General features: G+C 41.7%; 1 protein-coding gene across 1 annotated transcript in view; it reads right to left on the bottom strand.

The window, feature by feature from the left end:
- Positions 1 to 13953, bottom strand: part of ECPAS (Ecm29 proteasome adaptor and scaffold) — a 104273-nt gene that overhangs the window by 69344 nt on the left and 20976 nt on the right. The window contains exon 2 of the mRNA XM_044920423.1: positions 6356 to 6486. Within this exon, the coding sequence (XP_044776358.1) occupies positions 6356 to 6486 (131 nt within the window). The remainder of the gene's footprint in view (positions 1 to 6355; positions 6487 to 13953) is intronic.

Here is a 13953-nt window from a genome sequence, read left to right on the forward strand (position 1 = left end):
AAAGGGAATTTACAGTATCAGGGTCTTGTTCCAAAATGCTGTGTCCCCCAAAGCTGGGATCCTGTGTGAGCCTACACTGAGGCACAGCCCCCCAGGACCCCTGTGAATAAAATGACTGCAACACACCATGCCACGAGTGGAATGTTTGTGTTTCCCCAAGACGCATCTGTTGAAGCCCTAATCCCCAGTTTGATGGTTTTAGGAGATACTTAGTTTTGGCTAATGTCATGGGGGTGGAGTCCCCACGATGAGACTGGTGTCCTAATAAGGGGATGAAGGGATTAGAGTCCTGTCTCTTCCCCTCATGAGGATGCAGCAGAGAGGCTGCCCTGTCAACCAGGAAGGTCCCTCCATGAGGAACCCGACATGCTGGCACCCTGACCTCAGACTCCCAGCCTCCGGAATGCTGAGAAATAAAGTGCTGTTCAAGTCACCCGGTCTGTGGCCTTCTGTTACAGCAGCCCAAACGGACAAAGACACACCGTGAATGTGACAATATGAGAAACAGACGACATACTGTGGGTTTCCAGAAAAGACTCTGCCAGATCAAGGAGGACTTAGGAAGTGACAGAACACTGAATCCTGACAACCAGATGAATTTCCAAGCAGAGAATCAGTTATAGGAAGGAATGAGGACTAAAAGAATATAACATACCGCATGTGACTGACACACAGAGTGATAAGAGGTAAAAGAAGAGCCCAGATTATAAAAGGACTCAGGTAAAATGATGGAGAATTTTTGCTTTATTCTGAAGATCATCTGATTCTACTAAAGCAATGTAAGTAATAACAAGCTTCCTCTCCTTCAAGTGGGAAAAGAGAGATCTGCAAGTCAATAATTCCCATGGGTGGAAAGCAAAATCCAGAAGCTTATGTCAAATGGCCCCAATCTTACTCTAAGAGTGAGATTATCTTGCTACGAGAGAAGTGAGAAACAGCATTGAAAAATGACATTTTTAGGGGCGCCTGGCTGGCTCAGTCGGTTAAGCGCCTGCCTTCGGCTCAGGTCATGATCTCCAGGTCCTGGGATCGAGCCTCATGTCAGGCTCCCTGCTCGGCAGGGAGCCTGCTTCTCCCTCTCCCTCTGGCCCTCCTCCTTGCTTGTGCCTCTCTCTCGCTCTATAAATAAATAAATCGCTTTCAAATAAATAAAATCTTAAAAAAAAAAAAAAGAAAAGAAAAATAACATTTTTAGAAAGCCTCACCTGAGAAAGACTCAAGGATTTAAGGTTATCTGTTCTGGAGGGCCAGGCCTATACTGTTCTCCATCATTTCTAAAATGTGTACTCTAGCTTCAAAGCAAGTATTAAAGAGAGTTATAGAGGGGCACCTGGGTGGTTCAGTCAGTTAAGCATTCAACTCTTGATTTTGGCTCAGGTCATGATCTCAGGGTGGTGGGATCGAGCCCTGTGTGGGGCTCTGTGCTCCACAGGGTGTCTGCTTGCCCCTTTCCTTTTGCCCCTCCCCCCACTTGCGTGCTTGCTTGGGCACACTCACTCTCTCTCTCTAAAATAAATAAATAGGGGCACCTGGGTGGCTCAGTCGGTTAAGCGTCTGCCTTCAGCTCGGGTCACGATCCCAGAGTCCTGGAATGGAGCCCCACGTCAGGCTCCCTGCTCAGCAGGGAGTCTGCTTCTCCCTCTGTCCCTCACCCTGCTCGTGCTCGCTCTCTCTTGCTCTTTCTCAAATAAATAAATTTTAAAATTAAGTAAATCTTTTAAAAAATAAATAGAGTTGTAGGACTATCCCTGGCAACAACAAAAGTTCAAGTGAATCTAGAGCAATAATGAAATGTGAATTTTAATAACAACAACAAAGCCTGCTTCTCCCTCTCCCAATCCCCCTGCTTGTGTTCCCTCTCTTGCTATCTCTCTCTCTGTCAAATAAATAAAAATCTTAAAAAACAGGGGCACCTGGGTGGCTCAGTTGGTTAAGCGACTGCCTTCGGCTCAGGTCATGGTCCTGGAGTCCCGGGATCGAGTCCCACATCGGGCTCCCTGCTCGGCAGGGAGTCTGCTTCTCCCTCTGACCCTCCTCCCTCTCATGCTCTCTGTCTCTCATTCTCTCTCTCTCAAATAAATAAATAAAATCTTTAAAAAAAAAAGTATAATCTATGTCTGTTTAATGAATAATGAAATAGCTGACATTTATCAAACAGTTTCTGTACAGAACACACCTCTGCATAGCACTCTGCATTTCCTATCTGATTCTCACAACCAGAGAAACGGTATTGTCATTCCCATTTCACAGGTGAGGAAGCAGAGGCTCAGGGGACTGAAGTAACTTGTCCTAGGACACTGAGCCACCAGGTGGCATAGTAAAAATCTGATTCCAACACTGATAGTCAAGCTCAATTCATCTGAACTGTCTGTCACCATGAGACATCCTTGGAACCACTAATATACCTTACAGAGACCTAGAAACTTGCATTACCACACATACTCATCTCAACTTCCTAGCTGTCCAGACCTAAGATACAGCTGACTGACGGAGAAAAGAATCAGGAGGAACCAGGCTCAAGAAACAGCCCTCGTCTGACAATCTAATCTAGACTGAGTCCTGGCAGAGCTCTATGGGAAATCATTTTTAGTGACAATCATGCCCACAATCACACACTTTCTTTTTATGATAATTTTTTTTTACTTTAAATAAACGACAGGGGCACCTGGGTGGCTCAGTCGTTAAGCGTCTGCCTTCAGCTCAGGTCATGAACCCAGGGTACTGGGATCGAGCCCCGCATCAGGCTCCCTGCTCAGCGGGAAGTCTGCTTCTCCCTCTCCCACCCCCCTGCTTGTGTTCCCTCTCTTGCTATTTCTCTCTCTGTCAAATATATAAATAAAAATCTTAAAAAAAATAAGTAAATAAATAAATAAACATTAAAAAAAAAAAATCAACCGAACCAACCTTCCCCATGGACAAAAATCAGTAAACCTACAGAATCACCAGCCTCAGGTATACAGTATCTTGTCTATATCAGTTCTTACTATTCATGTATTTATAATTCATTTATTCATTAATAAGCTTTTTAATTGAAGTATAAAACATAACTATACAATTGAGAGTGCATGGCCCAATAAATTTTCATAGAGTAAGCACACCTGGAACCACAAAAGCCCCGTCTACCCCATGCCCCTCCACTCACTAACCCCTCTTCCCCAAAAGTTACCACTATCCTGACTTCGAACACCATTTTTTTAAAGATTTTATTTATTTATTGGAGAGAGAGTGTGAGCGAGAGAGAGCACAAGCTGGGGAAGGGGCAGAGGGAGATGGAGGGACCAAGGGGAGGGAGGAGTGGACTCCCCGCTGAGCAAGGACCCCCCCCCCAATGCAGGACTCGATCCCAGGACCCTGGGATCATGAGCTGAGCCGAAGGCAGGCGCTTAACGACTGAGCCACCCAGGCATTCCTCGAACACCATTTTTAAATTTCTGTGAATGGAACACATAAGGTGAACTCATGTCTGAATGTTTTATTCGCCATCGTATCTGGGACTCACCCATGCTGCTGCTCAAGCAGCAGTTCACTTTCACTGCTCTAGTAAGGAGATCCCGTCATTTATCCACTCTCCTACTGACAGACATGAGATTATTTCCAGTTTGGGCTATTACCAATAATGCTGCTATGAACATTCTTAGATATGCTTTTAGTGCACATATATACATACTTCTGTTATATATGAACTCAGGACTGGATATGCGTCATGGAGTACACATAGGATAAGCTTTCGAGTATTTCCAAACCATTTTCCAAAATGGTTATACTAATTTACACACCTACCAGCAGTCTGTGAGAGTTCCAGTCCAACCTTGTCAGTATGTGGTATGGGCAGTCTTTAATTTTAGATATTCTAATGACAGCCTACATTTAAAGTTGGCTATGAAGTAAAATTCTACATAACAAACCTTGTTTTCCTTAAAATAGCAAATATACTCTAATGATACGTCACTAGAAATCTAAAACTTTTATTTCTCTTTCACCCCAATTTATCCACAAATTACCACCTACCCTTGCAGGGTATCCTGCTTAAGCCTAATGTGCATCATGACACTGATAGTTAGGAACCCAAAAATTACACAACTGAAAATCAATACAAGTTTTCATCAATCACAAAATTTCACACGTTGAAATTATGTGTACATGAGCTTTCAAATTGCTGCCCACTGGCGTCCCTGTTTCCTCTCCCCAAAGCCTGACCACCTATCACTCCTATCACTGGGTGCACTGGGTGGCCCTCAGGTCCCTGAAGGCGTCCCACACTGTTCTAGCTCAGAACATCCACACAGGGCCTGCTGTATCTTATATGGTCTTCCCATCTCTCTCCATCTGGCTACTTCCTACACACCACAGAGACCTTCCTTATGCCCCACATTCAGTTTAAATCAAGTCCTCAAATATATTCTTTCAAAGATCCTTTTCTATCTTGGCACTTATTACAATTTATAACTGGATACTATCTGTCTGACTGTTTAATACCAGTCTCCCCAACTAGATGTTTCTTTCATTCACTAGCGTGAATTCTGCTAGTTACCTAGCAGAAACGAACTCATGAGGGGCCTTTTAGTATAACTTGCTCTCCTGAGGGTAACGGAAAGCCCCGGAGGAGTTTTAAATAGGACAGTGACAGGATCAAATACATATGTGTTCAGCAAGGCAGTGTTAACAACAGGCATGTCAAATACCTGATGAGAATGTCCTGTCTCTTCCTGCAAACATAACAGATGTTCTTAAAGAGACTCTTTGTCCAATAAACCCAAATTGGGCCTCAGAACCCCTCTCAGGGCAGACCTCCAAGGAGCCATTTCCAATCAATCACAGTGGCCCAAGGGATGAAACTTGATGACAGCTCTAAGACCTGAAGGTCTAGTATAAATACACCAGAAGACTAATGAACTATTTTAAAAATGAAGGGGGCAAGGGTGCCTGGGTGGCTCAGTCGGTTAAGCATCTGCCTTCGGCTCAGGTCATGATCCCAGGGTCCTGGGATCGAGTCCCACATCGGGCTCCCTGCTCAGCGGGAAGCCTGCTTCTCCCTCTCCCACTCCCCCTGCTTGTGTTCCTGCTCTCGCTCTCTCTCTGTCAAATAAATAAATAAAATCTTTAAAAAAAAAAAAAAAAATGAAGGGGGCAAATGTTCCCTGCAGAACATTTAGGTTAAAAAAGAAAATCTTGAGGGGCACCTGGCTGGCTCAGTCAGTAGAGAATGCAACTCTTATCAGGGTTGTGAGTTCGAGCCCCACACTGGATGTAGAGATTACTTAAAAATAAAATCTTGGGGCACCTGGGTGGCTCAGTCGGTTGGGCGACTGCCTTCGGCTCAGGTCATGATCCCAGCGTCCTGGGATCAAGTCCCACATCGGGCTCCTTGCTCTGCGGGGAGCCTGCTTCTCCTTCTCCCCCTCCCCCTGCTGGTGTTCCCTCTCTCGCTGTGTCTCTCTCTGTCTAATAAATAAATAAAATCTTTAAAAAATAAATAAATAAATAAAATAAAATCTTAAAAGAAAAAAAAAGAAAATCTTGGGGCACCTGGGTGGCTCAATCAGTTAAGCATTTGTGCCTTGGGCTCAGGTCATGATCCTGGGGTCCTGGGATCGAGCCCTCCCTGCTCATCAGGGAGTCTGCTTGTCCCTCTCCCTCTGCCCCTCCCCCCACCAGCTCCTGCTTTCTCTCTCTCGCTCTCTGTCTCAAATAAATAATGAATCGTTGAACACTACATCAAAAACTAACGATGTACCGTATGTTGGGTAACTGAACATAATAATAAAAAAAACCTCTACACCTGAAAGTAATATTACACTGTATGTTAACTAACTGGAATTGAAATAAAAACTTGAAAAATTAAAAATAAACAAAAATAAAATAAATAATAAATAAAACCTTAAAAAAAAATCTTGATGTGATAGTTACCCAACTTTTGGTGACAGTACTTCAGAATCCTAAAACAGGAGCTGTACGGTATCTTGCTTTTTAAAAAAATTATTTTGCTTAATTTTCATGAAAGTTGTATTCATAGTCAGCCAAAGCTAAAGAATATTTTTGCCCCATTACCACCTGACTTTCATATCAGAATCAAGGGCATGGCTTCTAGATCAAGCCTCCACATACGCGGAGTAACGATCTCAATTCTATCATCGGGCACTGGGGCCAAGTGTACGGCTGGCACTAAATGCAGCTGTGCTAATCATACAAAAGCTACGTTTAAGTCACGTAAGCTGGTCCCAGACTCACTCTCCATTTTGAAAGGCCATGATGAGACCATGAACCTAGATTTCAATAATGAGAACAGAAAACTCACTTCATAATATACACCCATTTACTCACCATTTAACTCCCCCAACCGTCCCAACATGCTTACCTTTTTGCGTACTCCTTCTTGGGTGCTGGACAGTTTGAGCAAAACAGGAGGAAGGAATTTAGATATAATATTCTGTAATTGTTCATCTGTTTCAGCATGGCCAAGTCGTAAAAAGACCCGTTCAAGCTGATCTATAATATAAGAAGAAAAAAAGAACTTAACAAATCAAACACAACCAAAACTAAGTTATTTTTATAGCTTAATCCTTTTCCTGTACTACAGTTCACTCAGTCATGATTAACCACAACTAGCCCTGTATGCAGATGACTCTGACATAGTAGGAAACAACACTAAAAAAGGTTTACTACTGGGGCGCCTGGGTGGCTCAGTCGTTAAGCGTCTGCCTTTGGCTCAGGTCATGATCCCAGGGTCCTGGGATCGAGCCCCGCACTGGGCTCCCTGCTCCACAGGAAGCCTGCTTCTCCTTCTTCCGCTCCCCCTGCTTGTGTTCCCTCTCTCGCTGTGTCTCTCTCTGTCAAATAAGTAAATAAAATCTTTAAAAAAAAAAAAAGGTTTACTAGTTATTTATACTTTCTTACAACTGTCCTGGTCATTTAACCCCTAGAAGAGAGGAAAACAAAGCCAAGAGTATCAAAATTCTCTTCTACATATAGTTATTCCTTTTTTCTAAAGGATTTGTATACTGAAAAAAATACAAAAATTTTGAAGAAATCTTCTAGATCTAGCTAGCAATGGGAAGGAGAACTTTAATCAGACACCAGGGACAATATCTGTTTGGTGAAGCCACCTTACTGATGAAGTTTCTCCACAGACAGAACCACTGCCCACTACTGTGGTGGGATTACCTAAGCAGAATGTGAGAGACCAGTTTCAACCAAGAAAGCCTCTATGAGAGGAATATGTTGAACAGCACCACCGTGATGCTCTCAGCAAAACCCAGACTGTGACAAAGTACAGAACAGGTAGGCAGAACATTCCAAGGGAGGGGAGGGGTAGGGACAGGGGACCCTACCATTTGCAAATGCCTGGATATTTTATTTTAAGGAATTACTGTTAATTTCTTAGGTGTAATAACGGTATTGTGGTTTATGTTTGTTTTTCAAGGTTCTTATAAAAATTATCACTTGTGATTGAGGAGACTTCTGAGGGGCTAGAAATGCCCTGTATCTTGTTCTGGGTGATGGTTACAAAGACATATAGCTTGATAAAAATTCATCAAGCTCTACACTTTCATACTCTCTACTCTATTATACCTCAATTTAAAATTTTATTTAAGAGAGTATTTTTTAGAGATCAAGACTGAAATATCTATAGGTGAAATAATATAGTTACTGGGATTTACTTGAAATAACCAAGGGTGTACTGGAAATTTGCTAAGAGAGTAAATTTCAGATGCTCTCACCACACATACACAAAAAGATAACTATGTGAGAAGATGTATTAATTAGTTTGACTACAGTAATCATTCCACATGTACATATATATCAAATCATCACGATGTACCCCTTAAATATACACAATTTTTATTCTTTTAATATAAATAAAGTAATAGCCTCATTTGGGTCTTCATAAAAAAATAATAATCACGGGCAGAGGGGTGAGGCATGGGGAGAGGCCATATAAATGAAACCAAGATTGGCCACTAATCGATAATTGTTCAAGCTGCATGACAGATCCTGAGAATTTGTACTTTTGTGTATGCTTGACGTTTTCCAAATTTTTCAAAGACGCACACACACAGAACATAGAGGCAAGACATTCTGGTAGCAACAAGCACACCCTGCACCCAAATCCTGGTTGTTAAATACCATTCTCCAAAAAGAGGAACCAGGCTCCTTGAAAAAATGACGGATTCTGGGGCTGGAGCACTGAAAAAGCAAGATGAACCTGAAGCATTTTGTCATGCTAGAAAGAAAATGGGGCGTGAAACACATCAAAGGTCTCCAGGAGCCACCTGAAAGAGTTCCAATATGGCCAAGGCTGGAATAATTTGAGGAACAAAATAAATAACACAGAATTGGATTATAACCCAAAGTATAAAATTAATCTACATGAATCCATGCTGATGTAAAGAAATCATTAAATGATGAAATTCACTGGGGGGAAAAGAAACACATCTTTCTTCTAAAAGAATTCCAAATAATGTATGTAGGTACCTCCCCCTGGCAGGAGGTATGACTTCATTTCTGCTTCTACCCTCTCTGAAAGGGTAGACTAGGTTTAGTGACCTGCTTCCAAAGAACAGAAAAAGGAAAAAGGAAAAGGTTGATGCTACAGTGGAGACACGTGATAAATACGATCTCTACCAAGTGATGAAAGTTAACACCATGACTGATGTCACAGGGCTATCATGATCCCTGATAGGATGTGACAAGAGGGGCACTGCACCTCTGTGGTGTTCTTTCAAAAGCCCCAGACCCCCCATCTCATTATCAGTAAAACAACCAGAAAAACCCAAATTGGAAGAGCTTCTACAGGATATCCGGCCAGTACCGCTCCAGGCTTCAAGATGGTGAAACACAAGAAAAGACTAAGACACTGTCACAGACCAGAGGAGACTGGAGAGACAACTAAGCACAGGGTGGTGCCCTGGGTTAGATCCCGGAACAGAAAGAGGACATTAATGGGAAAAAGTGGTGAAATCCAAAGTCTCAAAGTTAGCCCAAAGCTCAATAGTAAAGGAAGAAGAAAAGAGTAAAGAAGAAGGAAGGAGGAAAAGGCAGGCAGGACGGCTGTGAGAGTAGCAGATGAGATGATTCTAGGTGGTGGCTGTGAAATCAGTCTGCAGCACTCGTGCCAGCACAGGAGGCTCTGCCCTAGTGCCTCTCAGATCTCAGGCAGCAAACACTGCCCACAGATTTTAGCTACAGAAACGATGGAAGAATCATTCTGGGGAAGAAGGCAGAAAGTTAAATTCTTCATAACAAACTGACCTAGACAATCTGTACCAAAGGCTTAAAAAGGCAAGCGATACCGGTCTCTTTCGTTTTTCAAACAACCATTCGGTTTCTTCCTATGTCTCCCCAGTATAGTGCCTAAACTTTCCGCTCTCCCTCACTAGTAAAGAAAATGTAGCATCCTAAATTCAATAAAATTATTTATGATGGGACCATGGGAATGCCAAAAGGGCACCAAACATCATATGGAGTCCCTCCAAAACGGGCCAAGTATACCAGAGGAAGAGTTAAAGCCTCCTACACCCTTTGAGGAGGATCAGTGTAACACTCTTATGCCATCTTTAGATACACACCATACTTTAAATAAAAGGTAATTAATCATGTTCAAGCTTTATGAAAAGAAATGTAAATAAGTCCTGATATAATCAAGTACTAAAATTATCAACCTGTCAAAGCTAACAAAATTAAAAGTAAAGATTTAGCAATAGCATGGTCCCTGAATCCTGTTTTTAGAGGCACAGAAAGAATGTGAACTCCAGGGACGCCTGGGTGGCTCAGTCAGTTAAGCAGCTGCCTTCAACTCAGGCCATGATCTCAGGGTCCTGGGATCAAGCCCCACTTCTCTCTCTGCCTCCCCCCGGCCCTGCCCCGCTCATGCCCATGCTCTCTCTCTCAAATAAACAAATAAAATCTTAAAAAAAAAAAAAAAGAAAAGGTATCTGAATTCTGTGCCCTTACCCAAGCCAGGAAACAACCTCATGAAAGTGACAAGGCAAATTAGGCCTAGGACCCCAAAAGTGTCTATTTAGAAATAAGAAGGATTGTAACCAATTAGACAATCTGGAAGAAATAGATGCATTCCTATAGAAGTATAACCTACCAGAACTGAACCAGGAAGAAATAGAAAACCTGAACAGACCCATAACCAGTAAAGAAATTGAAGCAATAATCAAAAATCTCCCAAGAGCCCAGGGCCAGATGGCTTCCCAGGGGAATTCTACCAACCATTTAAAGAAGAATTACTACCTATTCTTCTGGAACTGTTCCAAAAAACAGAAATGGAAGGAAAACTTCCAAACTCATTTTATGAAACCAGCATTACCTTGATCCCAAAACCAGACAAAGACCCCATCAGAAAGGAGAATTACAGACCAATATCCCTGATGAACAGGGATGCAAAAATTCTCACCAAAATACTAGCCAATAGGATCCAACAGTATAATAAAAGGTTTATTCACCACGACCAAGTGGGATTTATCCCTGGGCTGCAAGGTTGGTTCAACACCCGCAAATCAGTCAATGTGATACAATACATTAATAAAAGAAAGAACAAGAACCATATGATCCTCTCAATAGACGCAGAAAAAGCATTTGACAAAGTACAGCATCCTTTCTTGATTAAAACTCTTCAGAATGTAGGGATAGACGGTACATACCTCAGTATCATAAAAGCCATCTATGAAAAACCCACAGCGAATATCATACTCAATGGGGAAAAACAGAGCTTTTCCCCTAAGGTCAGGAACACGGCAGGAATGTCCACTATCACTACTGCTGTTCAACACAGTACTAGAAGACCTAGCCTCAGCAATCAGACAACAAAAAGAAATAAAAGGCATCCAAATTGGCAAAGAAGAAGTGAAACTCACTTTTTGCTGATGATACGATACTTTATGTGGAAAACCCAAAAGACTCCACCCCAAAACTGCTAGAATTCATAGAGGAATTCAGTAAAGTGGCAGGATATAAAATCAATACACAGAAATCAGTTGCATTCCTATACACCAACAACAAGAGAGAAGAAAGAGAAATTAAGGAGTCGATCCCATTTACAATTGCACCCAAAACCGTAACACACCTAGGAATAAATCTACCAAAGAGGCAAAGGATCTGTACTCAGAAAACTATAGAATACTCATGAAAGAATTGAGGAAGTCACAAAGAAATGGAAAAGCGTTCCATGCTCATGGATTGGAAGAACAAATACTGTGAAAATGTCTGTTACCTAGAGCAACCTACACATTTAATGCAATCCCTATCAAAATACCATCCACTTTTTTCAAAGAAATGGAACAAATAATCCTAAAATTTGTATGGAACCAGAAAAGACCCCGAATAGCCAGAGGAATGTTGAAAAAGAAAGGCAAAGCTGGCAGCATCACAATTCCGGACTTCCAGCTCTATTACAAAGCTGTCATCATCAAGACAGTATGGTACTGGCACAAAAACAGACACATAGATCAATGGAACAGAATACAGAGCCCAGAAATGGACCCTCAACTCTATGGTCAACTCATCTTCGACAAAGCAGGAAAGAATGTCCAATGGAGAAAAGACAGTCTCTTCAACAAACATTGTTGGGAAAATTGGACAGCCACATGCAGAAGAATGAAACTGGACCATTTCCTTACACCACACACAAAAACAGACTCAAAATTATTGAAAGACCTAAATGTGAGACAGGAGTCCCTCAAAATCCTTGAGAACACAGGCAGCAACCTCTTCAACCTCAGCCACAGCAACTTCTTCTTAGACACATCGCCAAAGGCAAGGGAAGCGAGGGCAAAAATGAACTATCGGGACTTCATCAAGATAAAAAGCTTTTGCACAGCAAAGGGAACAGTGAACAAAACCAAAAGACAACTGACAGAATGGGAGAAGATATTTGCAAATGACATATCAAATAAAGGGCTAGTATCCAAAATCTATAAAGAACTTATCAAACTCAACACTCAAAGAACAACTAATCCAATCAAGAAATGGGCAGAAGACATGAACAGACATTTCTGCAAAGAAGACATCCAAATGGCCAACAGACCCATGAAAAAGTGCTCAACATCGCTCGGCATTAGGGAAATCCAAATCAAAATCTCAATGAGATATCACCTCACACTAGTCAGAATGGCTAAAATTAACAAGTCAGGAAATGACAGATGTTGGCGAGGATGCAGAGAAAGGGGAACCCTCCTACACTGTTGGTGCGAATGCAAGCTGGTGCAGCCACTCTGGAAAACAGTATGGAGGTTCCTCAAAAAGTTGAAAATAGAGCTACCCTACGACCCAGCAACTGTATTACTGGGTATTTACCCCAAAGATACAAATGTAGTGATCTTCAGGGGTACGTGCACCCCAGTGTTTAGAACAGCAATGTCCACAATAGCCAAACTATGGAAAGAGCCAAGATGTCCATCAACAGATGAATGGATAAAGAAGATGTGGTATATATATATATATAATGGAATATTATGCAGCCACCAAAAAAAAAAAAACAACGAAATCTTGCCATTTGCAACAACGTGGATGGAACTAGAGGGTATTATGCTAAGCAAAATAAGTCAATCAGAGAAAGACAAGTATCATATGATCTCACTGATATGAGGAATTTGAGAAACAAGACAGAGGATCATAGGGGAAGGGAGGAAAAAATGAAACAAGAAGAAACCAGAGAGGGAGACAAACCATAAGAGACTCTTAATCTCAGGAAACAAACTGAGGGTTGCTGGAATGTTGGGGGGTGGGAGGGATGGGGTGGCTGGGTGATGGACATTGAGGAGGGTATGTGCTATGGTGAGTGCTGTGAATTGTATAAGACTGATGAATCATAGACCTGTATCTCTGAAACAAATAATACATTATATGTTAAAAAAGACGATAATAGGAAGGGAAAAATGAAGGGGGGGAAGGAATGAGAGGGGGAGACGAACCATGAGAGACTATGGACTCTGAGAAACAAACTGAGGGTTTTAGAGGGGAGGGGGTGGGGGAATGAGTTAGCCTGGTGATGGGTATTAAAGAGGGCACGTATTGCATGGAGCACTGGGTGTTATACACAAACAATGAATCATGGAACGCTACATCAAAAACTAATGATGTAATGTATGGTGACTAACATAATAAAATTATATTTAAAAAAAGGATTGTAACCAAAAGTTCTGAAAATTCAAAAGGAATCCAACACTCAAATTCATCTTTCATACAGACTAAGTTTTCAGTTGTAGAAAGTGAGATCCTCCAGGCCATCACACAGTATCTGAGACACGACCAACACTACTTCAGAGTCAGAAGCCAGTTCCACCCTCTCCACAACTCCGACATTATTCACTGCATAGAAACGCGTATCAAAGTATTTTCACTTATGAGAAAAAGACATTGCCATAACCTCAGATAATCAGTTAAATATGGAGAATATATTCTGAACTATTATTTCCTGTTCATAAAACTAACATTATTTTAACCTAAAAACTGGAATATAACATAGAGTATTTTACAGTTTGCCTTTCTTTTTCCTTTTTTTTTAAGATTTTATTTATTTATTTGACAGAGAGAGAGACAGCAAGAGAGGGAACACAAGCAGGGTAAGTGGGAGAGGGAGAAGCAAGCTTCCCGCCGAGCAGGAAGCGCGATGAGGGGCTAGATCCCAGGACCCTGGGATCATGACCTGAGCCAAAGGCAGACGCTTAACGACTGAGCCACCCAGGTGCCCCTTTCTTTTTCCTTTTGATTAATACAAGTCCTTTACCAGAAACCTTTGGAGCAATACATGTCTCAGAATATTTTAGATTTTAGAATAATACAGTGAATATACTGTGTATTTCAAATAACCCCATCCATCCAATGGGTTCTAGAGCAGTACCTGTAATCAAATACAGACATATTTCTGTAATAAAACATATGGGCACTCACACTAAGTGGGATAATCAAAGATTATAAAGAACCACAAATCCATTCAGGTCAGGTTTT

The sequence above is a fragment of the Neomonachus schauinslandi genome, chromosome 13, assembly GCF_002201575.2.
Source record: "Neomonachus schauinslandi chromosome 13, ASM220157v2, whole genome shotgun sequence".
Classification (NCBI taxonomy): domain Eukaryota; kingdom Metazoa; phylum Chordata; class Mammalia; order Carnivora; family Phocidae; genus Neomonachus; species Neomonachus schauinslandi.